A 27402-nucleotide genomic window follows, 5' to 3' on the forward strand; every position below is an offset into this window, starting at 1 on the left:
ATGGCCCAGCCCTAGTATTCCTACCATGCTTTTTTTTTTTTTGGCCGCGCTGCACGGCATGTGGGATCTTAGTTTCCTGACCAGGGATCGAACCCACACCCGCTGGGCCATCAGGGAAGTCCCTCCCTACCATGCTTTGTCACTGGCTGGGGATGCCCGGGAATAGTGTGCCCTTGGCTCAAAGGCTGCAGTAGATCCCAAAGCTGCTACAAATGGAGGCTGTCAGCTGACTACATTCCTCACGACTCATCAGCTCCTTTCTCGGAGGGAGATCTGAGCAGACCATCTGCATGGCTGCCACTGGCCTCCATGCCGCACTCTGGCTGCTGCCCTACCCCTCTCCTCCCTATCACAGCCAAACTTCCCCAAAGAGCTGTCTGCTCACCCACCTTTATTTCCTTTCCTCTCACTCACTACTCAAATGGCTCCAATCTGCTTTTGGTCCTTAGCACGTCACTGAGGCAACCCTTCCTCAGGTCAGTGGTGACCTGCACATCATGAGATTCAAGGGACAATTTTTTCATTCCTTGTTTTAGTTATAATATGAGCTCTGAAACTGTATTCATCAGTTTTTGCTGGGATAGAGTGCATAACAAACAACCCCCCCAATTGCAATGGCTTACAACAAACATTTACTTTTCTCCCATGGTTCTGCACGTTGGCTCTGAAGGCTCTATTTCAGGCTGTGGGTTGGGTTCAGGTCGGCACTGTGTGTGCCTCATTTCAGGACCCAAGCTAAAGGAGCAGTGGTTACCTGGGGCATGCTCCTCCTGGAGATGAAGGCAGAAACCCCAAAGACCAAGCAAGCACATTTAAAGCTTGTGCTGGGTCACGACACACATCCCATCTGCTCATGCGTGTTACATTGTCTACAGCAAGTCATATGGCCAAGCCTGTTATCTATCAATGAGGCAGGGGAAGTATGCCTCTCCCAAAAGTGGGGAGGAGGAGAGAGTAAACATATGCTGAACAGTAGTATAACCTACCAGAAAATAACAGAGGCTTAAACAATATCCAAATTTATTTTTATCTCTCACCAATAAGTGCTGGCAGGAGATCTAGAGCTCACGATTGTGAAGGATCCAGATTCCTTCTTTCTTCTTCCTCTGCCGCCCTCAACAGGGCTTCCTTCTCATGGTCCAAGATGGCTTCTCCAACCTCCGCCATCATGATTTTATTTCAGCCAATGTATCAGTCAGCTTGGTTGCCGTAACAAAATACCACAGACTGTGTGGCTCAAACAATAGAAATTTATTTTCTCACAGTTCTGGAGGCTGGAAAGTCCAAGATCAAGGTTCTGGCAAGGTTTAGTTCCTAGTGAGAGTCCTCTTTCTGGCTTGCAGAGAGCTGCCTTATCACTGTGTCCTCACATGGATCTCAGAGAGCTCTCTGGTATCTCTTCTTATAAGGACACTAATCCTGTCAGATCAGGGCCCCACTCTTATGACCTCATTTAATCTTAACTCCTAAAGGCCATATATTCATATATATTCACATTGGGGGTTAGGGCTCTAACATGAATTTTGGAGGGACACATTCAGTCCATAACAGCCAATGAAAAGAGAAAGAAAAGACACACGGAAGGCATGTTCCTTCCCTTAAGGGGCACAACCACATCCCTTCTGCTCTCTTATGGCTGGAACATCTTCTCACAGCCATAGCCCAGCTAAGAATTCTATTACTATGTAAGAAGGGACAGAAAGTACCAGGCAACAATGACAGTTTCTGCCATAGTCCTTGTGTTACTTGATATCTCAGATATGTTGGGTTGGACTTCCCTGGTGGCGCAGTGGTTAATATCCGCCTGCCAATGCAGGGGACACGGGTTCGAGCCCTGGTCCGGGAAGATCCCACATGCCGCGGAGCAACTAAGCCCAGGTGCCACAACTACTGAGCCTGCACTCTAGAGCCCGTGAACCACAACTACTGAGCCCACGTGCCACAGCTACTGGGCGCACATGTCGCAACTACTGAAGCCTGTGCGCCTAGAGCCCGTGCTCTGCAACAAGAGAAGCCACCGCAATGAGAAGCCTGCGCACCACAACAAAGAGTAGCCCCCACTCGCCGCAACTAGAGAAATCCCGCGCGCAGCAACGAAGACCCAACGCAGCCAAAAATAAAAAATAAATAAATAAATAAAAAGAAGGCAATGTTGGGTTTTTTTAAAATTGAAGTATAGTTGATTTACAATGTTGTGTTAGTTTCAGGTGTACAGAAAAGTGATTCAGATATATATATGAATATATATATATATTATTTCAGATTCTTTTCCTATATAGGTTATTACAAAATATTGAGTAGAGTTCCCTCAAAAGTGTTTGATACTCTATCAGTTACAGTGTTTTTGGCTGCAAGTAATGGAAAATGCAAATCTCAGTCACTCATAAAGAGGAGTTTTTATCTCACTTAATAAGGAGTCCAGGGACTTCCCTGGTGGTCCAGTGGCTAGGACTCCGCTTTCCCAATGCAGCAGGCCCGGGTTCGATCCCTGGTCAGGGAACTATATCCCACATGTCGCAACTAAGGGTTCGCATGCCACAACTAAAAGATCCTGCACACCGCAATGAAGATCCTGCGTGCCACAACTGAGACCCAGTGCAACCAAATAGATAAATATTAAAAAAAAAAAATGAAGTCCAGAGGTAAGGCCATTTCAGGATTGGTTAATTCAGTGGAGTGACATCATCAGGGACCCAGGTCTACTCTGCTATCTTCAGCAAGTTGGCTCCTTCTTTTGGCTGGTTTCCCTCATGACTCAACGTGGTGGCCTCAATTCTGAGTAGCTCATGCATATGACAATGTTCAGAGCCAGAAAAGAGGAAACACCCCCACCTTGTGTCCTATTTTAAAAGCTAAGAAGTCTTTACCAGAAGAGAAATCCACTCAAGTCTCAGTGGCCAGATCCAGTGACTTGCCCATTGCAAAGTATGACTGGCAAGTGGACCGGAGCCCTAGGCTCAGTCCTAGCCTTTTTCTCCATCCATTCTACCTCTCTAGGAGACTTTGAATAAGCTCTGGGTATACAATTTGTTGGTTTTGAGTATATTCACAGAGTTATACATCCATCACCATTACGTAATTCCAGAACATATTCACTATCCCCAACGAAACCTGTACCCATTAGCAGTCAATTCCTTTTCCCCCTCCCTCCAGCCCTTGGCAACCACTAATCTACTTTCTGTCTCTATGGATTTTCCCATTCTGGACATTTCCTATAAGTGGAATCCTACAATATGTGGCCTTTTGCTCCTTTCACTTGGAATAGTTTTCAGAGTTCATCCATATTGTAACATGTAACTGTACTTTATTCCTTTTTATAGCTCAGTAATATTCCACTGTGTGGATGTATCACCTATATGAATAGATATTGATATATTCCTATCTAGAATATATAAAGAACTCTCAAAACTCAACATTAAAAAAACCAAACACTCCAACTGGACAATGGGCAAGCCACGAAGAGACATTTCACCAGGGAGGATATACGGATGGCAATGAGCACGTGAAAAAATGTTCAACATCACTAGCCATTAGAAAGATGAAAATTAAGCCCAGGGTAAGCTGTCGCCACACAACTATCAGAATGGCTAAAATAAAAATAGCGACAGTACCAAATGCTAACAAGGATGTGGAGAAACTGGATCCCTCATACATTGCTGGTGGGAATAGAAAAGGATCCAGCCACTCTGGAAAATAGTTTAACAGTTTCTTTAAAAACTAAACAGGTGGGGGGCTTCCCTGGTGGCGCAGTGGTTGAGAGTCCGCCTGCCGATGCAGGGGACACGGGTTCGTGCCCTGGTCCAGGAAGATCCCACATGCCGCGGAGCGGCTGGGCCCGTGAGCCATGGCCGCTGAGCCTGCGCGTCCGGAGCCTGTGCTCTGCAACGGGAGAGGCCACAACAGTGAGAGGCCCGCGTACCGCAAAAAAACAAAAAAAAAAACAAAGAAACCTAAACAGGTGGACTTCCCTGGTGGCACAATGGTTAAGAATCCGCCTACCAAGGCAGGGGACACGGGTTTGAGCCCTGGTCCAGGAAGATGCTACATGCCATGAAACCACTAAGCCCGTGCGCCACGACTACTGAGCCCTCGCGCCCCAACTACTGAAGCCCACACGCCTAGAGCCCGCAGACCACAACGAAGAGTAGCCCCCACTGGTCGCAACTAGAGAAAGCCCACGTGCAGCAGTGAAGACCCAATGCAGCCCAAACAAACAGACAAACAAACAAAACTAAACAGGGAATTCCCTGGAGGTTCAGGGGTTAGGACTCCACACTTCCACCGCTGAGGGCGCGGGTTCAATCCCTGCTCTCGGAGCTAAGATCCTGCAAGCCGTGTGGTGCGGCAAAAAAAAAAAAAAAGACAACAAACTAACACACAAAGAACCCCTAAACATACACTTACCATACAACCCAGGAATTATATTCCTGGGCATTTATTCCAGAGAAATGAAAACCTATGTCTGCACAAAAACCTACACAAGAATGTTCACAGCAGCCTTATTTGTAATAGCCTGAAATTGGAGACAATCAGAATGTCCTACATTAGGTAAAGGGCTAAACAAACCATAGTACAGTCACTCCATGGAAACTTCTCAGCAATAAAAAGGAACAAACTATTGATACGTGCAAGAACTTCAGTGAATTTCAAGGGCATTTTACTGTGTGAAAAAAAAGCTGATCTCCAAAGGTCACACATGCTATGATTCCATTTATATAATATCCTTGAAATGACAAAGTTATAGAGGTGGAAAACAGGTTAGTGATGCCCAGAGTTTAGGGATTGTGTAGGGGAGAGGAGTGGGTGTGAAGGAATAGCTCAAGAGAGATCTTTGTGATGACAGAATTGTTCTGTGTCTTGATGGCCATGATGGTAACAGACGTCTACACATATGATAACATGACAGAACTATACACACACATCATATAAACGTCACATTCATGGCTTTGATATTGTACTACAGTTATGTAAGATGTAATCATCAGGGGAAACTGAGCTAAGGGTACACGGGACCTCCTTATACATTTCTTTGCAACTTCCTGTGAATCTATAATTAGTATTTCAAAATAAAACATTTTAAAAAAAGTCTTAGCTGACTTACAAAAGCAAAACAGACTAATATTGCAAAATAAAAGCAAAAAATTTTTAGTATTTCTTGAAATCATCAGCTTGGGGTATGAAAATGGATTCTGACAAGTGGTTTTCCCTGGTGTGAGAAACTGCAGGTGCCCAGGGGTTGATTCACTGTTTTATCTTCTCAAGGATCCTTTGGAAGCAGCTGGGCTTGTCTGGATAGTAGGAAAATCTGGTGTGGGGTGTGTGAGTGTAATCCCACTGGGTCCCCACATTCTGGAATGTCTTTCCCGAGTGGAGTACCTTTTCTGCTCTTCAGCCCCCTAGGAGGATGGTGACACCCAAAAGTTTTGATGACTCCGTTTAGGTTAGTTATGAAAAGATATCCTAATGCACTTTTTTTTTTTTTTTTTGGCTGTGCTGTGCAGCTTGTGGGATCGGATCTTAGTTTCTTGACCAGAGATTGAACCTAGGCCCTCTGCAGTGAAAGCAGAGTCTTAACCACTGGACTGTCAGGGAATTCCCCTAATGCATTTCTAACAGTCCCTCCTATTCACAGGAAATCTGTTACACTAAATCTGGCTAGTGCCCACATCACTATTCTTTCTTGGTGTGTGTGTTTCGTTTTGGGTTTTTTTCCTTTCTTCTTTCTTTTCTTTTTTAAAAGTTTTTTTTGGAGTATAGTTGGTTTACAATGTTGTATTCATTTCAGGTGTACAACAAAGTGAATCAGTTATACATATAGGCCATTACAGAATTTTCCCATATAGGCCATTACAGAGTATTGAGTACAGTTCCCTGTACTATACAGTAGGCCCTTATTAGTTATCTATTTTATATATGGTAATGTATATATCCCACTCTCCCAATCCCAATCTCCCAGTTTATCCCTTCCCCCTCTTACCCCCTGGTAACCGTAAATTTGTTTTCTACATCTGTGACTCTAATTCTGTTTTGTAAATAGGTTGATTTGTACCCTTTTTTTAGATTCCACATATAAGTAATATCATATGATATTTGTCTCTCTCAGTCTGGTTTACTTCACTCAGTATGCCAATCTCTAGGTCCATCCATGTTGCCGCAAATGGCATTATTTCATTCTTTTTATGGCTGAGTAATATTCCATTATATATGTACCATATCTTCTTTATCCATTCCTCTGCTGATGGACATTTAGGTTGCTTTTGGTGTGTTTATCTAGGCAAGACAGCTGAAGTGGGAATCCATTGCAACCCATTGCTGGGAAATGAAAGTCTCATTGTGAGATACATTTGTGCTACGACAAAATGCGGTTCCCACAGAACATGCAAAAGTGAAATTAGAGCATAGAAGAGAAGTGCCCAATATTTCCCCCTAGAGTCACTGAAACTTCATTCTTTGATCTTCTTGTAGACAACGGCAGGGAGCATGTTTGGGGAAGCACCGGTGTTGAAGGAGAGTTTGGTGTGACCAGAACTGGGGACCATTATGTGTGTCCAGCACTTTCTTTCAGAAGCAGCCTAGGGCCTAAGGGCCGCCAAGGCAGAAGCCTCCCAAGGGATGTGCCTTGTATTGGGAAACCAATGGCCCAGAGGAAACTTCTGGCAGCAGCTGCCACATTCTGAGAATCAAGCAGACCCTCTTGGACAAAAACTGCATTCTTTTTTTAATGCAATATTTAAAATTATTTTATTGTGACTTCCCTGGTGGTCCAGTAGCGTGTTCCCAATTCAGGGGGCCCGGTTTTGATCCCTGGTCAGGGAACTAGATCCCACATGCCACAACTAGAGATCCCACATGCCACAACTAAGACCTGGCACAGCCAAATACATAAATAAATATTTTTAAGAGTTATCTTATTTTATTTTTAAGTGGCAAAATACATTTAACAGAAAATTGACCATCTTAACTAGTTCTTAAGTCTACTGTTCAGCAGTGTTAATTATATTAACATTATTGTGAAACAGATCTCCAGAACTTTTTATCTCCCCAAAGTAACACTCTGTCCCCATTAAATTATAACTCCCCATTCCCCCTCCCCCAGCCCCTGGTACCCACCATTTTACTTTTTGAGGGCCTGTGAATGTGACTACTCTAGGTACCTCGTATAAGTGGAATCATACAGTATTTGTCTTTTTGTGACTGGATTATTTCACTCAGCATAATGTCCTCAAGGTTCACGCATGTTGTAGCTTGTGCCAGAACTGCCTTCCTTTTTCATGCTTTTTTTTTTTTTGGCCGCACCATGAGGCATGCGGGATCTTAGTTCCCTGACCAGGGATCGAACCCGTGTCCCCTGCAGTGGAAGCACGGATTCTTAGCCACTGGACCACCAGGGAAGTCCAGAATTTCCATCCTTTTAAAGCTGAATCATTCCACTGTATGGATGGGCCACATTTTATTTATTCATTGAAGTCATCCTTGATTCTTCTTTTTCTTGCATCGTACCATCAGCATCCATTCCATCAGCAAATCTTTCCAGCCCTACCTTCAAAATATATCTGGAGCTCAACCTGTTCTTACCTTCTCCAAGTCACTCTAATACAATACGAATACAAGTCTCAACCAGAATGATTTCGCCCCCTAGGGGGCATGTGGCAACTTCTAGACATGTTTTTGGTTGTCTCAACTGTGTAGATGCTGCTAAACATCCTATAAGGCAGAGGACAGGCCTCCACAACGAAGAATTATTTGGCCTAAAATGTCAATAATTCTGGGGTTGGGTAACTCTGCTCTGATACATGCCACCATCATATCTTGCCTGGACCACTGCAGTAGCCTAACTGCTTCCATGCTTGCCCCTCTAAATGTATTATCCGCATAGTGACTAGGTATCCTTTTGACAGTAAATCACATCCAGTGTTCTCCTGCTTGAATGACTTCCCATTAGAATATGATCTAAAATCTCACAAGGTCCTTCATGAATTGGTCTTTCTGAGCTCACCTCCTACCACTTCCTTCTTCATTCACTAGGCTTCAGCCCCTCCAGTCTCCTTGCCATTCCTGGAACATACCAAACCTGCTCTTGCCTCAGGGCCTTTGCACTTGCCCTTGGCCTGGAGCTGTCTCCCCCCAGATATCTGCACGACTCACTCCCTCACCTCATTCAAGCCTCTGCTCAAAGGTACCTCCCTTGGGAATGTCCTTTCCTGCTCACCCTCTCCAAATCAGAAGTCCTCCCATCACTCTCCACCCTCATGATCCTGTTTGAAAAGTCTGATAGTCCTGTAACTCCAGTACCACCCCCCTGATTGTAGAAGGTGAGTAGGTGGTCTAAACACCAGTCAGTCAAGCACACACAGCCTCTTGGAAAGTGTTCAGTCTTTTTCCTCTGGTTCAAGGAACATAGTCTGGGTAACATGACCACTGAGAAAGGAAGACAGTATAAAGCCTTCGACCTAAGATCTCAGTGTCGGCCACGCAGCCATACCCAGAGCTGGTAGAGAATGTGCCCCACACAGGACCTGCTGGATAAGGAATAGAACGTGGATTATAGTCCCCCCGCTCCTTGCTGGTTTAGTGTGGACATCAGGGGTAAAAAGTCTAAAGGCCAGGTGTGGAGGAGACAGGCATATCCACAGAAGTTTGCTGGGTTCGATAGCGGTAGCTATGAAAAGTGTCAACACACATACCTTTTTTTTTTTTTTTTTTTTGGCCACACCGTGTGGCATATGGGATCTTAGTTCCCTGATGAGGGATCGAACCTGCACCCCCTGCATTGGAAACAAGGAGTCTTAACGACTGGACTGCCAGGGAATTCCCAACACAGATACTTTTTGATCCACAAATCCACTTCTAAGAATTGATCCTACAGAAATATCGAAGCAGGAATGGAAAGATAGATGGACAAGGAAGTTCTAGTTTGTAGCAGTGAAAAAAAAAAATTGCAATCATCTACATGTTCAGCATGAGGACTTTAGTTGGATAAACTGTGGTACCTCCATATATGGTTCTATTCATCCACCAGAAAGAATGAAGTGATTTTCAGCATTAAAGATGTCCTCTGCTTCTTACGAGAAAAAGCAGGTTGCAGAACAATGTAGAATATGACCCCCATTTTAAGTGCATTTTTAAAATAACCTTTTTCTTTTGGAATAATTTTAGGTTTACAGAAAAATTGCCCCAATAGTACACAGAGTTCCTATAAATTCTTCACCTAGTTTTCCCCTAATATATATATATATGTTTTTTGCGGTACACGGGCCTCTCACTGTTGTGGCTTCTCCCGTTGTGGAGCACAGGCTCCAGATGCGCAGGCTCAGCGGCCATGGCTCACGGGCCCAGCCGCTCCGCGGCATGGGGGATCTTCCCCGACCGGGGCACGAACCCGCGTCCCCTGCATCGGCAGGCGGACTCTCAACCACTGCGCCACCGGGGAAGCCCCTCTCCTAATATTAACAAGAATCTTATACAACCGCAATACATTTGTCAAAACTGAGAAATTGACGTTGATACCTTAACATTAACCAAACTCCAGACTTTATCTGGATACTACCAGTTTTCCCATTAATGTCTCTTTTTCTGTTCCAGGATCCAATCCAGGATACCACATTGCATTTAGTAAGTGTATTTTTAAGTGATTTTATATGCATATAAAAATTGTCTGGAAGGGATTCACCACAAACTGTTAACAATAGGTGGGGGTGGGAGGGAGTGGATTTCATTATCCCTTTAGACACTTTTTTTTTTTTTTTTGGCTGTGCCACGCAGCTTGTGGGGTCTTAGTTCCCCGACCAGGGACCGAGGCTGGGCCCTGGCAGTGACAGCATGGAGTTCTAACCACTGGACTGCCAGGGAATTCCCAACAATTGATTTTTTAAGGTAATTTTTAACACTCTGTAAGTAAAAGCCAGAAACATTGTACAAAATATTCATTTTCCTTAGCTGTAATCAAAGTCACGTACTAAGTCAAGAGGGCTGTAAATTTTGTATGCCATTTGACGTTTAATAATGAAATAGTGAAAAGTTTCCCAGAGCTGCTTTCCTTTTATACCCCTAAATCTCTTTTCATCTCTTTCACTGCGCAAAAAACGTGCCAAATCTCGCCCCATCATGGTCCCTCCAGCTAAAGTCTGGCTACAGAATTAATGCCATAGCTGTAGTGTCAGTGGCTTGTTTGTGGGTGCGTCTGGCAAATTCCATCTGTCCCACAATTTTGGTTTCTTATTCTTAATCACACACCAGCTATTTTGTCTTCCCAGGGTGATAGGAAGAAAGTCCTATTTTTAAAGCACCTATTGCATATCTGATATGAATAGCTGGGGGAGAGGCACGTAAATCCTAACACTTGATTGTATTAGAGTTATTGAGATGGGTAGACCTCGCCGCCAACACACCCAACTGGTATAATTAACTTTACTATAAAGTGTCAGAGAGACAGTAAGGGTTAGAGACAAAAGACCAGGAGCTAGAGTCTGATAGATCTGGGATTGAACTTGGTTTGGGTGTTCACTGGTACATCGTGACCTTGGGTACAACTTCTCTTGAGTCCTAGTTTGCACATCTGTAAAATGCGGTCAGTGACACTTCCCTAGGTGGGTATCAGGATTAGGGTACTCAACCTAGTCCCTGTGTATTGTGAGTAAATGATGAATGGTAATTATTATTATTATAACTATTTTATCATTATTTATGAAAGTGCCCTAAAAAGTCACCTTTCTTTTACGATTTGTGTTTTTTTGTTGGGGGAGGGCATGGGGGTCATATTTAGCAAATACCCTTCACCTCACTCTGCCCTGGGAGGTTGTATTTCCTTCTAAAAGTTTTAAAGTTTTGTTCTTTCACATTCAGCTCTTTAATCTCTCTAGAATTCATTTTTATGTATGAAGTAGAAATCCAGGTTTTTTTCCCATATGGATAATACTTGTCACAGCTTCTCTTACTGAGTTGTCCATCTGTTCCTTCTGTCATGTATCATATTTCCACTTATGCAAGTGGCTGTTTTGGGGCTCTCTCGTCTATTCCACTGTATTTTTTTCTTGTCCTACCAGCACCCTGCTTTCACTACCATGGCTCTATAATATGTCTTAGTATCTGTTAGGGTGTGTCTCTCACATTGTTCTTTTTCTTCAAAAGTCTTGGTTTCCTTGGCCCTTAGCCCTTCCATATAAATTTTAGGATCATTTTGTCAAGTTCCACACACACACACAACCTCTTGAGATTTTGATAGAACTTATAAATTAATTTTGGGAGAATTGATATCTTTGAGGTTGCATTTCCCATCCATGAATATGGAATCTCTCTCTGTTTAGGTATTCTCTGATGACTTTCAGTAAAGTTTCATAAATTATTTCTCAAAGATCTTACACATCTTTTTGTTTCCTACCTATAACCTCATACTTTGTTTCAGCCACTGCTTTTGGAAACTGGTTAACAGCCTTCTTCTGAGAACGAATCCCTTTGTCCTCTCACTTGAATCTGACCTAGAAAGGGTTTATTTTTAACCTTTTATTTTGAAATCCTCTTTACCCTTTACCCAGATATAGCAAATATGAACATTTTGCTACATATGCTTTTTCTATCTCTGTATGTATGTAATATGTATACACAAGTAATTTTGTGTGTATGTACATATATACCCATACACATATACACACATATGTATACACATACATGTGTGTTACACACACACACATATTTACACATACATAACTTTTTTCTAAACCCTGGGTATCATCTCCTCACATCAGGAGGCACGTGATGTCCTTTTATCCCACCAAATAAATAATAATGTTTATTCAACTAATAGTTAGTTTGACAATGTGTTTAAAGTGCTGTTTGCCAGATTTATCCACTGTAAAGTTGCCACTTATTCCTTTGTAATTTTTTTTTTTTTTTTTTTTTTTTTTTGCGGTACGCGGGCCTCTCACTGTTGTGGCCTCTCCCGTTGCGGAGCACAGGCTCCGGACGCGCAGGCTCAGCGGCCATGGCTCACGGGCCCAGCCGCTCTGCGGCGTGTGGGATCCTCCCAGACCAGGGCACGAACCCGTGTCCCCTGCATCGGCAGGCGGACTCTCAACCACTGCGCCACCAGGGAAGCCCTGTAATTTTTTTAAAAATTTATTTTCTTTCTTTCTTTATTTTTGGCTGCGTTGGGTCTTCGTTGCAGCGTGTGGGCTTTCTCTAGTTGCGGCGAGTGGGGGCTACTCCTCGTTGCGGTGCGCAGGCTTCTTGTTGTGGAGCACGGGCTGTAGGCGTGCAGCTTCAGTAGTTGTGGCACGCGGGTTCAGTAGTTGTGGCTCGCGGGCTCTAGAGTGAAAGCTCAGTAGTTGTGGCGCACAGACTTAGTTGCTTCGCGGCATGTGGGATCTTCCCGGACCAGGGCTCGAACCCGTGTCCCCTGCATTGGCAGGCAGATTCCCAAACACTGCACCACTAGGGAAGCCTTTATTCTTTTGTAATTAATAAAGAATCCTTAAGGAGAAACTTCGAGACTATGTATTCTAACTTCCATCAACTAGTTTTGCTTTGTTTTTATTGTGGTGACATATCCATAACATAAAATTGGCCGTTTGAACCATTTTTAAGTGTACAGTTCAATAGCATTCAGTATAGTTGTGTAACCATCCCCACCATACATCTCCAGAGCTTCCCCCCCAGCTTTATCAATATATAATCGACATAAAACATTGTATAAGTTTAAGGTGTACAGCACGTTGATTTGACTTTATACTGCAAAATGATTATAGGGTTAGCTAACATCTTCATCACAGCATCAGCTAATTTTTTTGGTTTATCATGGGATGTATATATATATTTAAAATTTTTAATAGGTGATAGCGAACATTTTAGAAGAGTTAACTTTGGTTGCACCGTGTGGCTTGCAGGATTTTAGTTCCCCAACCAGGGATTGAACCCGGGCCTTCAGCAGTAAAAGGGCTGAGTCCTAACCACTAGGCCACCAGGGAATTCCCTATCATAGGATATTGAATATAGTTCCCTGTGCTACACAGTAGGCCCTTGTTGTTTACCCTTATTTTTTTTTTTTTTAGTCGCGCTGAGCGCCTTGCGGGATCTTAGTCCTGACGGGTATATAATAGTTTGCGTCTGCTAATCCCAAACTCCCCATCCATCCTTCCCCTACCCACTATCAGCTGATCTTTAACAGGCTCTAATGCTTCTTGCCTGAATCTATTAGTACTGTGATGATTGCAAATGGTTATTTTCTGAATCTATCTTCCTTCCACGATCATTTGTTGGCATTGTATCGTAAGGAAGTTTCCCTTTTATGGAAAAAGTTTTCTCATTCGTGGGTTTTTATGTTTGTGTTTAGCATCAGCATGGACACTCATGAATTCTTTTTTTTTTTTTTTTTTGCGGTACGTGGGCCTCTCACTGCTGTGGCCTCTCCCGCTGCGGAGCACAGGCTCCGGAAGTGCGGGCTCAGCGGCCATGGCTCACGGGCCCAGCCACTCTGCGGCATGTGGGATCTTCCTGGACCGGGGCACGAACCCTCGTCCCCTGCATCGGCAGGCGGACTCTCAACCACTGCGCCACCAGGGAAGCCCAGGAATTCTTATTTTATTCAATGTGTAGTCCTTACTGTCCTTATTCATTCTGATGTGCAGTTGTCCCCAATTTGGCCAGTCACCCCCCCACCCCATTAATTTGACTCCTGTGTTCTTTTGACACGTTCTCATCATTTTGCGAGCATTTTAAAATTTTTATTTATTTATTTTATTTTTGGCTGTGCTGGGTCTTCGTTGCTGCGCGTGGGCTTTCTCTAGTTGCGGCAAGCAGGGGCTACCCTTCATTGCAGTGCGAGGGCTTCTCACTGCAGTGGCTTCTCCTGTTGCGGAGCACAGGCTCTAGGCATGCGGGCTTCAGTAGTTGTGGCGCACAGCCTCAGTAGCTGTGGCTCGCGGGGGGTGCTTAGTTGCTCCACGGCATGTGGGATCTTCCCAGACCAGGAATCGAACCCGTGTCCCCTGCATTGGCAGGCAGCTCCTTAACCACTTGTGGGCATTTTCTGGCATGACAAGATGTTCCAGATTCACCCTGTCTTTCCTGGCCCTAGCCCTGGAATCAGCCATTTCTCCCAGAAGAGCTGGGTCCTGCTTTTAAAGAGGAATAGTGTTTAGAAACCACTATCTGGGCTTTCAAGAATTTTAAGGAAAATGCTCTGAGCTGGGGGCCGTGCTTTGGTGCATTCTGGACACCAGGGGGCAGCACTTCTCAGAAAAATGTAAAAGACCCAGAATCCGGTCTGGGTTGGGTTCCTGGGGGCTGGACTGGCCATGCTCCCTGATGGAGGTGTCTCTAGTCCTCCTTCTGGACAAGGGGAACACACATGCTCACCACCACCCCGTGTGCGTCCAGACTCTGCCCCATCCTCACCCAGATTCCCCCTAGCAGTACATGCCTCACCCCCGCCCCCCCCCCACCCCCCGCACAAATTTCTGTCTTGTTTTTCCTGAAGCCCTCTAAGGGGTGTTAACTCCAAGGCAGAGAGGGAGAGAGGCTGACGGATGTGAGGCTTCAGGGAGGCTCATCCCCAGCCCACCACAACCAACCCACGGCTGTGGGTAACAAGTTCTGAGGGGTCCCTTCCCCTCTCTCCAGCTGTCTGTCCCTCAGGGGCCTCAGGCCACAGCTGGCTCCCTCCCTCTGGGCCTGCTGGGCAGGAAACCCAGGTGGGAGGGTTTCTGCTGCCGTAGGCCACTCAGGCGAGCTTGGAGCCTGACCTCTCACCTGCTTCTCTCTGCTGGCTTCCTCCCCCCTCCCCCCTCCCCCCACCCCTGTTGATCAGGTCAGAAGGAGTTGTGCGGGCAGTCTCTCCCCTGCATTTATTTATTTTTGCACAAGTAGAGTATTAAAAACAAACACCAAGGAAGTATAGTTAAGCGGCTTAGATGTATGGTTCAGTCACATTAGAAACAAGCATTTGCTGGAGAGTACACACTTCTGCCCCTGGCAATTCAGTGCCGTGAATTTTTTTGTATTCTTCCTCCCCTCCTGAAGGAGTCTCACCCAGGCCTGGCACAGAGTAGGCCATGAGTACAGGCTGACCCTGTCTGTCAGTCCTTCTCTACCTCCTCCGCCAGGACTGGTGCAGTAGCCCCCTGACCCTTGTCTCCAGTCCTACCCCTCCCCAGCCAGAGCTCGCCAGATGGTGCATCTGCTTCAGTACCCTTCTGTGGCCTTCCCCGCCCCGCCCCCCAGAGCAAAGTCCAGCATCTCAGCCCAGCACCTTCACGATCCTGCCCCACCCACCTCCCCAGCTCCCTAAGCTGCCACTTTTGCCCCCTGGGGACCTGAGGCTCCAGCATCTCTGAGTTCCTGGGCTTTTCCCCAAGCCCACCCAGTGCCCCATCTACACCTTCGTTCACACAGCTGCCTCTGCCTGAACCGCCCTTCCCTCCTACCTCCCATAAAGTTAAGCAGCGGCTCACAACATACCCTGGTCTCCTAATGATGCCTCCGTTTCTCTCCTCTGAAAGAGCTCCCATCTCTGATAAAATTCTCCTCATCCTTCAATCAAGGCCTTTCTCCAGGTCCCCCCACCCCGCCCCAGCAATCCAGGATATCTCTCAGCTCCCTCTCTAGGCAATGAGGGCAAGGCCTTGCAAAGGGTGGACCCCTAGGGGTGGGAGTAGGGAAGGGGTGAGAAGTTATGACTGACCAGGCTGCCAAACCTTAATGTGAATACACATCACTTGGGGAGATAACAAACAATCAGATCCTGACTCCATCATCCTGGGCTGTGGCTGAGAGTCTGCATTTCTTTTTTTTGAGGGGGGGGACGTGCCACGCGACTTGCAGCATCTTCATTCCCCAGCTAGGGATCGAACCTGGCCCCCCCTGCAGTGGAAGCGTGGGGTCCTAACCACTGGACAGCCAGGGACGTCCCAGAGTCTGCGTTTCTAACCAACTCCCAGGTGATGCCGATGCTGCAGGACCGGGAGCCACTTGGAGCGGCAGAGGCCTAGCCCGCTGGATTGGCTGGGGAAGGGAGGCAACTGGGAGCCCAGGTGTGAGTAACCATCACCCGGGGTATAAGATGGCGGGGGTGGCGCCTGCCCCGGAGTTGCCAGTGGGAGTGGCTTCGTAAGCACCATGGGGCCGAGCTATAGGCTCTTCGTCTGCCTTCTGCTCTGGGGGAGTCTGGAGCTGTGCAACCCCCGGCCCGTCTGGCATGATGAATCCCAACATCTCATGCCATCGAAGCCACCCGCTGTGATGGTGGAGTGTCAGGAGGACCAGCTGGTGGTTACGGTCAGCAAAGACCTTTTTGGCACCGGGAAGCTCATCAGGCCTGCAGACCTTACCCTGGGCCCTGCCAACTGTGAGCCGCTGTTCTCTATGGACACAGATCCCGTGGTCAGGTTTGAGGTTGGGCTGCACGCATGCGGCAACAGTGTGCAGGTGAGGCTTGGGCCCCCTCGGCAGCCCCGGCCTCGGGGGGATGACATGGGAGGGGGCCGGTGATGGGGAGTGTGGATGCAGAGCCGGTGTCAGGCGGGGCTGGGGTGAATTCCTTTCATTTGTGGGGTCGGGTGGCTGGAGTAGTTGAGGCCTGAAGCTGGGCCTCAGTGGCATGGGGATGCGGGGGAGTTCCTGCCTCTAGCTGCCTAAGCTGGGGAGGTGGGGTGCAGTCCAGAGGTGGCAGTGCACTTTGGGCCAGACTGGGCACCCCCACTCCAATTCCTGAGGATTTATGAACCCCTGGAGGGCATCCAGGAGAGATGTAGCTGATGTAGGGGAGGAGGGTGTGATAGGATCCCCTGTGGGTAGCCCAGCACTTGTGAGGGGCCCTAGAAATTTGTATGGAAGAGATGAACTTTGACACCTCAGAAAGCTCGGAAGTCATCTCAGAAAAAACACACCAGAATTTTGGCATCCCTCATTCATGTTTAATGGCTTTGAAGGCTTGAACTAAAAGTGATGTTGAGGGAGGGGGCAAAGGGCATCGTGTTCATCTCTGCTGAAGAGGCTCAAAGTGGGTCGCATAGGAGCAAACTCAAGTAGGGGGCATGTACAGGAAGAGAGCTGAGTAATATTCGGGCCAGACGCCTCCCAAGGAGAGTGGGGAGGGGCAGAGCCTCAGACTAGAGGAGGGGCCTTTCAGCAAGGCAGGGCCGGACCGGGCCCAGCTGGTGCACGATTCCCTGGACCGACTTCTGCTCCGGCTCAGAGAGCCTGTCCTCCCCTCTGTCATGCCCCCCTGCCCACCTGGCCTTGAAGCACCGTCAGCCCCCGGAGTCCTCCTCTGGGGCTCTGGTCTCAGTGTGGTGCCCAGGACTGTCCTTGAAGCCTCCTGGGCCTTGTTTCTCTGGGGAGAGCATAGCGAGGGGGCAGGAGTTAAGGAATAATCCTAATTTAGTAACTCCCAGCCTCGGGGCATTAGAATCACCTGGGGAGTGGTTAAAACTCCTGATTCCCACAGCCCACCTTAAATCGGAATGGAGGTGGGGACAGACATCAGTAGCTTTAAGATCCTCAGCTGACGCCACCGTGGAGCACAGCCTGCTGACACCTCTCCCCAGGACAATGTTGCCCAGTCTCGCCAGATGAGAATCCTGCGGGGACAGGGCGGCTTCCTGGGAACGCTACCTGTGCCGGTTCTCGGGGCCTACACTCGGTTTAGTGATGCTCTGCTGTCCTGAAATTCTTTCCTTTTGAACAAGGAGCCCCACGTTTTCACTTTGCACTGGGTCCCACATATATGCAGCGCTCCACCTGGGACCCTTGCTGATAGACAGTTAGGATTCTCCCCTGACATTTGAGCGGGCGGAGGGCAGGGCCAGGCAGCCGTTCCCTGGGGGGCCGGGGTCGGGGGGCAGGTGCTGCAAACTGCCCCAGCAGCACCTGCTTGTGCTCTTCCGGCCTCAGGCAACCGCTAAAAACCAGCTTCCCCTTCTGTGAAATGGGCTTGAGAATAAGTCAGAAGGGGGAGGGCAAGTTAGGTGGTAACTGCTGTGGCAGTGAGTTAAAATTCCTGGAAGTTTCTCGCCTCTTCCTGGAGGCTTTCTTGGCCTCAGGCCTCTCCTGGAAAAGGAAGTGGGGTGTGTGTGTGTGTGTGTGTGTGTGTGTGTGTGTGTGTGTGTGTGTGTGTGTTAGGGTGGGGTGAGGGCAGCAGTCTGAGAAGGGAGCATACACCCCATGTCTCTGGTCATTGGGCGCTGCTTGGTGATGACACGGAGCTGATCCAGACTCCCTGCGGTGGTGTCACCATTTTGGGGTGAAAAGAGGTGCGAAGGGGGTGCCTGTCCAGGCTCTCCCACGTTGTCAGCGGCAGAGCAGGCTTTGAGCCCAGGGCCTGTGTTCTCTCCACCACCAGCGGACGGCCCTCCTGCCCCTGGCCGGGCACATCAGGGCAGGTGATGCTGGGAGAGTTAACCCCTCCCCTTTCCCTCAGGTGACCCACGACGCCCTGGTGTACAGCACCTTCCTGTTCCATGACCCCCGCCCTGTGGGAAACCTGTCCATCCTGAGGACTAACCGCGCGGAGGTCCCCATCGAGTGCCGCTACCCCAGGTCCGTGTGGGATGGGCCTGTTGCTGCCCCTGACACAGAGGTCCCTCAGCAGGCACGTCAGCCTCCTGGCAGCATCTAGCTGTGAGGAGGGGGAGGTGCTTGGGCTGCGGTCCCTGCCCTCAGTCCTGGCGGGAATGGAGGGCCTGCTGCCTCTGCTCTGAGCCTCTGAAATTGGTCCGGGCCACAGCTGCCTCTTGGTGGAAGCTGCGAGGCTGCCCGGCCACTGGCGCCCTCAGAGCTCAGAAGTGGTCTTTCAATAGCGCAGGGGTGGGTTCCAGGCTCTGGCCATCACAACCTGCTCTCTCCCTCTGGCTTTCCCGCAGTGGCTGAGCAAGGGTGGGGAGGCCCCAGCATGAAGCATGTGCCTGTGAACTGGGGCATCGAGGTGGGAGGACAGGGCGACTGGTTTATAACTACAACACCTGGCCCTGTGCTGGGCGGAGTGTGAAGGCCTTGAACCCTGCCCTCCTCTCTGGGAGTGGGGAGGGGAGATGGTGTTGATACCACGAGGAAACAAGGGATGAGGCATGTGTGGAAGGGCTTCCCAGAACAAGATCCTGGAGAGGGGGGCCTCGGACAGTGGGCAGACACATCTGGGCAGAACCGTACACACCCCAGAGGAGGGCAGTGTGTCACTAGTAGGGGCTGCAGCCCAGGGACCTGGAGCCCCGGGCCAGGTGTGGACGGTTGCTGTTCTCTTTCCAGGCAGGGCAACGTGAGCAGCTGGGCCATCCTGCCCACCTGGGTGCCCTTCAGGACCACGATGTTCTCGGAGGAGAAGTTGGTTTTCTCCCTGCGCCTGATGGAGGGTGAGCAAGGAGAGCTGGGAGGGGGCAGCCAGCAGGGGGCGCTCTGGCAGACCCTCACCCTGGCCGTGCCTTGCAGAGAACTGGAGCACGGAGAAGACGACGCCCACCTTCCAGCTGGGAGACAGAGCCCACCTCCAGGCCCAAGTCCACACCGGCAGCCACGTGCCCCTGCGAGTGTTCGTGGACCACTGTGTGGCCACGCTGACGCCGGACTGGAACACCTCCCCTTATCACACCATCGTGGACTTCCACGGGTGAGGCTGGGCTACCTCTCTAGGGAACGCTTGTGCAACACGACCTGTGTCACCTCCTCAATCTTTAACTGTGTTTCACTTGTTCTCTTTCAAGTTGTCTCGTGGACGGTCTCACCGATGCCTCATCTGCTTTCCAAGCACCCAGACCCAGACCAGAGACCCTCCAGTTCACAGTGGATGTGTTCCACTTTGCTAATGACTCCAGAAACACGGTAATGGCTTAAGAGCCTGGAATAAGGCTGAACTCGTAGGGTCAGGCTGACCAGGCTTACTAGCCGGTGTGGTCACTCACTAGCTGTCCCCTTAAGCAGTGATTTAATAGTTCTGCCCTATCCTAGTAACTTATCAAGTAGAAAAAGCCATGGGCTCTAGTGAGATCTTTGGGAAGGCACAGGCCCTAAGAGACCGGTAGAAAATCCATGAAGGATGGAGAAATTCAGGGATCCTGGAAAGAGAACGAACTAGGAGAATAGGAGCGCAGGAGACCTAGCTGACAGCTCACATCGGATGAGCACCAACGATGCAGCACCTGATGACCAAGTCACTGACTTTGTCCTCACCAAGGTCAGCAGGGCCAGAACCCAGACGGGTTGAGTAAAGGACTTAATAAGAGCAGGTGTCAGCCTTCCTGGAGGCTTTCTAGAAGGGCAAGGGAAGCATGCTAGGTAGCCTCTCGAACTTGATCATGGGCTAGACCTGTGACTTTTTGAAACCTGACTGCATCAGCATCACCTGGAGGGCTTGTTGAACGAGACCACTGGGCCCCCCACCCAGGGTTTGGTTCAGAAGGTTTGGAGTGGAGCCTGAAATCTGCATTCCTAATACGTTTCCAGGTCCTGGTGATGCTGCTGCTCTGGGGTCCACCCTTTGAGAACCACTAAGCTAGGAAGCTCAACTTGACACTCAGGGTGGCAGAGGGGGGAGGGAGCTAAAACGTGGATCACTCGTGATGGCTGGGCAGGAAGCACAGGTAGGACTGGCCTCTAGCCAGAAAGTGCTGGTAGAATCTTACAAACGACAATCAAGGAGTTTTTAAACAAGTTTCCTGAGATAGGATTGGGAGGATGTGAAATTTGGAATAGCTGGTCAGGAAGGATTAGTGACTAAAGCAGGGATTTTCAGCTCTGGCTCTGTACTAACCACCTAAGGATCATCAAAATACTGATACCTCCCATATATTTTCATTTCACTGAGGTGGGACCTGGCATCAACTTTTCCAGTTTCTTAAAATCTTCAAAAGTGAAGCCAAAAGAATTTCACAGCAAACAGCTGTGTACCTACCATCTAGGTTCTACCACTAGTATCTCACCATACCTAGCCACTAGTCTCTTTATTTAGAAATGCATCAGGAGCCTTTTAAGCTCCCTGGCGTGTCTAACAAGCAGCTAGGTTTACAAACCGCCAAACCAGAGGCTTATGTGGCTGGCTAGCATTGAGGGACGAGCGGTGTGAATTTTTAGACTTCGCTGTTGCTACCTCACCTCACCCAGAAGTTCTGTTCGGAGAACAGAAGTTATCTGCTACAGATGGTAGACAGATAAAAGGAAGGGCACAACTGAAGCTACTGGGAGATGTCCTGGAGCTTTCTGATGGCAGGTCCTGGGTTGAATGGGGCTGGGGATAAAAGAAAATAGACTCGGGAAGGGTGCCAGTGCCCACCTCGGTGACCCTGGGGGGCCTAGGGTAGAAGATGCTGGTTGGGGTAGGGAATCGACCTCACAGGTGGTCCAGGGGTGAGGAAGGAGGGGATGAGGCTTCACACAGGTGGTGGCCATCAGCATGGGTGACTCTTGAGCCGGTGTCTGCCTCTCCAGGGATGGGCTGGGGGTGACTAAGATCAGAGGACGATCCTGATCAACGGAAGGCAGCCTTGAGCTCTCGGAGGGCTCTCCCTCAAAGGTGGGCGGGTGGCTTGGCTGATGGCGCGGCTATGGCACAAGGGAGAAAGCTAACGAGGAACCACCCTGGGATCTGAGGCCCCAGTTAGCATCAGCGATATGTTCTGGGAAGAAGCTGAGGCTCAAAGCGGTTCCCTTCCTGGAGTGGGAACACTAAGGGACCCGGAAGCCCTTCTTTGGTGAGGGGGCTGGGGTGTGTGTGCAGATGGAAGGCAGAGGCAGCCAGAAGTGCAACCGGGCTGGTTCAAGTTTCCGAAACGGTTACCCTGCAGGCACGCTTGGCCACTAGGTGGCGGCCGAGGCTTGTGGTTCTGCAGGAGGCTTTGGGAAAGGCGGTGCACCTCGGTTTCTTTGCAGGATTTGGGGTGTGTGTGCATGTGTGTGTTGAGACCCTGAAGTATGAAGGGGGACCTCTGACTGTGGGGACCTCTTCCAAAAGGATGCAGGCTGACCTGAGCTCTGGTTTTGTCAAAATCCCCCCCACTCCAGCTGGTCGGGTGGGATTTTGGCCCTTGTGGACTTGATTTCCTGTCCCTGAGGTTCTGACTTAATGGGCCCCGGGGCTTAAGCATGCTAAGTGATTGGAAAAGTAGGGGAAAGACCAGAGGAATAAAGATGATGGTGCCGATTTAGAATCCAACTTGCGACTTGCTCTGAAGTTTGAGGCGGGTTAACCTCTGAGCCTTCACTATCCCATCCCTAAAGTGGGCTTCCCCTCCCCCTCAAGGGTTAAGGGTTAGAGAAGAACTGGCTTACTAGTCACTGCACTGCGTAGAACTCCACCTCGTAACAGCTGATCTTATTTCCAGATATATATCACCTGCCACCTGAAGGTCACTCCGGTTGACCGAGTCCCGGACCAAATAAGCAAGGCCTGTTCCTTCAGCAAGTCCTCCAATAGGTGAGGAGACCGGATTGGACATAACCGGGGTAGCAAACTGGCCACGCTCCTGTTGATTCCCCCAAGGTGCCTACTATCAGCAAACCGCTTCCTGCAGACTGCACAGCCGTCTGACCCTTGTGTCTTTCCCTCTCAGATGGTCCCCGGTAGAAGGCCCTGTTGATATCTGTCGATGCTGTAACAAGGGGAGCTGTGGCGTATCAGGCCGTTACAGGAGGCTGCGCCACCTGGAGGGACAGTCTGTTCCCCGCAGTCGCAGGCATGGTAGGTCTCCAGAGGGCCCCAGGTCTATTGCCCTCCCCTCGGTCTAGGGCACCGGATGTCACTTTAGGGTGACACTTGTTCCCCCTTTAAGGCTGCTTACCCCTAGGGGGATGCCATTTCGGGGCTAAGTGAGAGAGGCCCCAAGCCTTCACCCTGCTGTCGGCTGGGGCCATTCTGCAGTCATCCTGGAGTCGTGACACATAATCAGGGGTGTGGGAGAATAATGCAGCTGTTAGAACTAAACCTACTGGTCTAGAACCCACTGAGCAACCCCAAACCCCTAACCTGACTCCTGTGTGGAGACTAAGGTGACCTTTGGATGTCTTGTCTTTCAGTGACAGAAGAAGCAGATGTCACAGTGGGGCCACTGATCTTCCTGGGGAAGACTAGAGACCACAGTGTGGAAGGGTCCACCTCCTCTCCCCCCTCGGTGATGCTGGGCTTAGGCCTGGCCACTGTGGTGTCCCTGACTCTGGCCACCATCGTCCTGGGTTTCACGGGGAAGCGTCGGGCTGCTTCCCACCCCGTGTGCCCTGTGTCTGCTTCCCAATAAAAGAAGAAAGTGACCTCTGGGGTGTGGCACCGTAACTAGATGGGGGTGAATTGGGAGGGGCTGTGTAGGGGCGGAGGGTGGACTGTAACAGGGTCGTGGGTGCAAGCAGCGAAACTGAAGTACCATTGTGTCTTTAGGAAGTCTGTGTATCAGAGCGGGTGGGGCTTGTCTTCCCAGGGCGAGTATAATCCCACATCTCCAAGGAGGCCGAGATGAGAGGTGCTGGGGGCTAAAGAAGGGTGGGCCCTGCCAGCCCCGCTTCTAGGGGGCCAGAGGGTCCTGGCTCTGGGCCCTATGGGTCTGATGCCAGGGCTGGGGGCAGGGAGGAAAGGACTTCTAGTCGCCTTCCCTAATGGCAGCAGGCACGAAGCCACATGTCCACGTGCTAGAAGCCCAAAGGCCAGATGTGATGGTCTAGGGCATGGTCACCTGGGACCTGAAGTTGCTGTAGGGGAACCCTTCTGGGGGGTGAGTGTCATGGCCAAGTCACCAGCTGTGGGTGCTTCAGGCCTTCCTGTGACCGAGGGGAGCTGCCTCTCGGCCTCCCTCACTTTCATCACTCCCCCCCAGAAGCTGCCGTGCTCCCCCAGGCCCTGGCCAGAGCCTCTGGGAGTGCTCAGCAAGGGAATGGTGCCCCGGTGGTGCCCAGGAAGCTTGTGGCCCCTCTCCAGGGGAGGTGGCCGTGCTCCCACTGTTGAGGGCTGTGACGTCCCCACCATCGGCTGCCCCTTAGCTCCCCAACCTCACCACCAGCTGCGACTCATTCTCACTGGATGAAGATCTCCTTCACCGTGGAATCCCAGCTTTGCTAGTCACCTGCTGTGAGCCTGGGCATCCTTGGGGGCAAAACGGGGCTGGTACCTGCTGGGCAGGGCTGTTAGGCATAAACTGATTGGAGTCAAATGGCACTTAAATACGTTCAGAGCAAGATCTGTGAGATTCTGGGCCTCAGAAGTACAGGAAGGCCTAGGTCCTTCCCCTCCAAGCATGGTTTTGTGAACACTGTTGGGCATCACCTGGGGATTTGTGGGAAAGGCAGAGTTTGGGGCCCCATCCCAGACCTAAGAATCTGCATCTCAACAAAATCCCCAACTGATTCAGGTGTGTGAAGTACTCTGGGCCAGTGGAGTTCCATCAAGAAGGAATCCTGTCCCCCGCCCCCATCAGGTGTGCTGTACAGGAGTAAAAGACTCAGGGGTAGAAAGGGTGGGCTTCCTGGAGGTGGTGATCCTGGAGCAAATCCTCAAACAACGAGCAGGTCCTAGCTGGGCAAAATGGGGGAGGTGGTTGTGGAGGGAGGAGAGGATGGTGAGAACCTGTGGCTGTAGGAATAGAGGACCTGGATGTCCAGTAAGGGGGAGAGTGGAGAAGCTGGCCACATAGGGCTGATAACATGAAAAAGAGCCACTGAAGGGCTGAGTGCCATGGTTGGGCTGTCTCTGTCAGGGAGATCCACCGAGCAGCAGAGTAAAACCTGGAGGCTGACAAAAAGCCAGCCTGGCTCCCTGCCACGGCCGGGCTGGCAGGTCACTTCATCTGTAAGATGGGACTGTCTGAAGACTGAGTAACAGAGCACTTGGTGGAATCCTGGGTCATGCAGCACGACCCCTGGGCCAAATGGCCTGTCTCACATCCCACCCAGCTCTACCCCTGCCCGAGCCCGTTTCCTCCTCCTAAGAATCATCCTGTTTCAGATGGGGGAGTTCTCGACTTCAGGATTATGGTGAGGATTCATGTGACACTTGGAATGCAGTGTGTGTTCAGAGCTGGTCTCCAAGCAAAGGCTACTCCCAGGACCCCCTGGGAGATGGTCCTCGCTAGGACCACCCACCTGTTACTCGCCCTCATTGTCCTGGGTGTTGCAACATCTCGGGAACTCTTTTCTCATTCAACTTCTGCTGTTCTCAGAGGAAGTGGCTGCGTGTGGTATGGGGAGGAAGTGTGCCGAGGATGTAACCTCAAGTGTCAGCCCCAGCTAGTTCCAGGAGGTGGGTGCCCTCAGCTCGGGCGGAGAGGCCACCTCCAGCGGTAATGTCAGAGGACCCTGCCTTCCCGCCTCAAGGTGGAGCTTCCGTGGGAAAGGGAGGAAGATGGCAGGCCCATTGCTCAGGCCGCCTCCTTCCCGGGCATTTGGGTAAAGTCCCTATTATATCCTGGGAAACTCTCGGTTAATCAACACTTTGAGTGTTTAAAACTGCGCCCAGACTCACATAGCACATCCTGTGGGCTCCAAGTGCACCTGTTCACTCTCTTGGGAGACCCCACACTCCACCCTCCTGGACCAGCTTGCAGCTCCAGCCTATGGGTGTGCCCCCATGGTAAAAAGTTTAAAAAATAAGACAACTTAATCTTAAAATTTTGCCTTCCTAATAGCAAGGGGCAAAAAGGGAGATATGAGCTATGTTAAAGAACAACGAAAAAAACTCATCCCACAAATATAAAATTAAAACATGTCAGAGATCTTGTTTGAACCCATTCATCGGGGGAAACTGCAAGATGGAAAAAACTGGTTCAAAGGAGAATCCAAAAAACAGATTTACAAAGGTGATCAGGAATGCAGGCATGAATTTGCTGATAGAGGCAAAAATGGCTCTCACAGACAGAAATCAATTGCATCTCTATGGGTAAGAGTTATTTGCATTACTATTGATTTTGTAAAATACCTTAGTCAAAGACTAGGAAAGGCACAGATTCTTATAGAATCAGATACCTAGGTGTTCTCTAACACCCTTCCAGATTAACTTTTTGCCCATTTCAAAATTGTCTTTTACAATTTTTCCTGACAGGTGTGAGACTTATCAGGTATTTTAATCAATGGATTCTGAGCAGCTCCTAGGGGCTAATGGAAGTTTCCAGGAGGAGGTTGGATATCACCAGAAAGATAACACTGTGTCTCCCAAGGGACCACCTGCCCTCAGCCTTCAGGTTAGGACACCTTGCTTGTCCACACACCACAACTGATCCCTTCTCTTGAGCAACTCAAGATTCCAAATGAGTGTTAAAAATAAAGTTCAGGGCTTCCCTGGTGGCGCAGTGGTTGAGAGTCCACCTGCCGACGCAGGGGACGCGGGTTCGTGCCCTGGTCCGGGAAGATCCCACATGCCGCGGAGCGGCTGGGCCCGTGAGCCATGGCCGCTGAGCCTGCGTGTCCGGAGCCTGTGCTCCGCAACGGGAGAGGCCACAGCAGTGAGAGGCCCACGTACCACAAAAAATAAATAAATAAAAAAATAATAAAGTTCAACTGAGTAAGTTTAATCTTATTGGCTTCATTCCACAATTCAGGAGTTCGGCAGCATTCCATCTAGCAAATAGAAAGGAGCTCCAAAGAGCTGTACAAAGTGAAAGGCTTTTATAGGCAGAAGCGGGCGGGAAAAGGAAGTTTCTAGCAAAGAGTGGATTGTTTCAGGCAAAATCACCTTCCTATGGGGGACAGAAAGGGTCTATGGGGCGAATTACTTCAGTAGTGCTGGCCAGGTAATTCCAGATTGACTGGTTAAAGGTTACTTTCCTGGGAGAGGCTGAAACTGCAATTAGGTAATAAGTCTTGGTTTGCTGACATGTGGCTTAGCACAACTGACTCCATTTTGGGCCTGATCTCCGGTGGCCTCGGCCTTGCAGCGGCTTGAAGCAGGGTTTCAGTTCCTGGCCAGTGATTGAGGTCGGGTCACGGCAGTGAGAGCACCAAATCTTAGCCACTAGACCAGTGGTCAGTGACAAGGCCCTGGCCCGTCAGCTGTGTAGAAATGAATTTCCACACAGAGACGGAAAGTAGTGAAGCAAGTGTTTATTAGGAGAAAGAAATGTACACGTGGATAGACACGCGGGTGGGCTCAGAGAGAGAGTGACACACTCGTGGCAGTTTGAATCACTCATATGGGGCATTTCTTCTGGGTTTCCTTTGACCAATCATGTTGCTTTACCTGGTTCTGAGTCCATATTTGGTATATCTCAGGGTCCTCCCTGTGTGCGTGTGTATCTCTTAGCCAAGATGGATTCCAGCGAAGAGGCCTATGGGTAGTTGACGTCACTTACTATGAGTTGGTGCCCCCTCCCTTTTTGACCTCCAAGGAGCCTTTCTGTGCATGTGTAGTCAGGGAGGTCTCCTTGATTTCAAGAATAAGGAATATGTCGTCTATTATCTCTTATCTGGGCAGGGCCCAGCCTCCTCCATCATCCTGCTTTTGTGGAGTTTCTG

At 49.5% G+C, this 27402-nt stretch overlaps 1 protein-coding gene across 1 annotated transcript; it reads left to right on the top strand.

Moving 5' to 3' along the window:
- Positions 1-16107: 16107 nt before the first annotated feature.
- ZP3 (zona pellucida glycoprotein 3) lies at positions 16108-23207 on the top strand. Its single transcript, XM_060033152.1, has 8 exons — positions 16108-16416; positions 18410-18528; positions 19234-19337; positions 19414-19591; positions 19686-19803; positions 22299-22390; positions 22527-22654; positions 22990-23207. The coding sequence occupies exons 1-8, from the start codon at positions 16108-16110 to the stop codon at positions 23205-23207; spliced, it is 1266 nt and encodes a 421-aa protein (XP_059889135.1).
- The last annotated feature ends 4195 nt before the right edge of the window (positions 23208-27402 follow it).

This window comes from Delphinus delphis, chromosome 15 (genome assembly GCF_949987515.2).
Source record: "Delphinus delphis chromosome 15, mDelDel1.2, whole genome shotgun sequence".
NCBI classification, from domain to species: domain Eukaryota; kingdom Metazoa; phylum Chordata; class Mammalia; order Artiodactyla; family Delphinidae; genus Delphinus; species Delphinus delphis.

Excerpts from the sequence above, each read along its gene's own strand:
- ZP3 (XM_060033152.1), top strand. The coding sequence starts at position 16,108 with ATGGGGCCGAGCTATAGGCTCTTCGTCTGCCTTCTGCTCTGGGGGAGT. Across the intron at positions 19,592-19,685 it reads ACCATCGTGGACTTCCACGG|TTGTCTCGTGGACGGTCTCA; the intron begins GTGAGGCTGGGC and ends TTCTCTTTCAAG. Across the intron at positions 22,655-22,989 it reads TCCCCGCAGTCGCAGGCATG|TGACAGAAGAAGCAGATGTC; the intron begins GTAGGTCTCCAG and ends CTTGTCTTTCAG.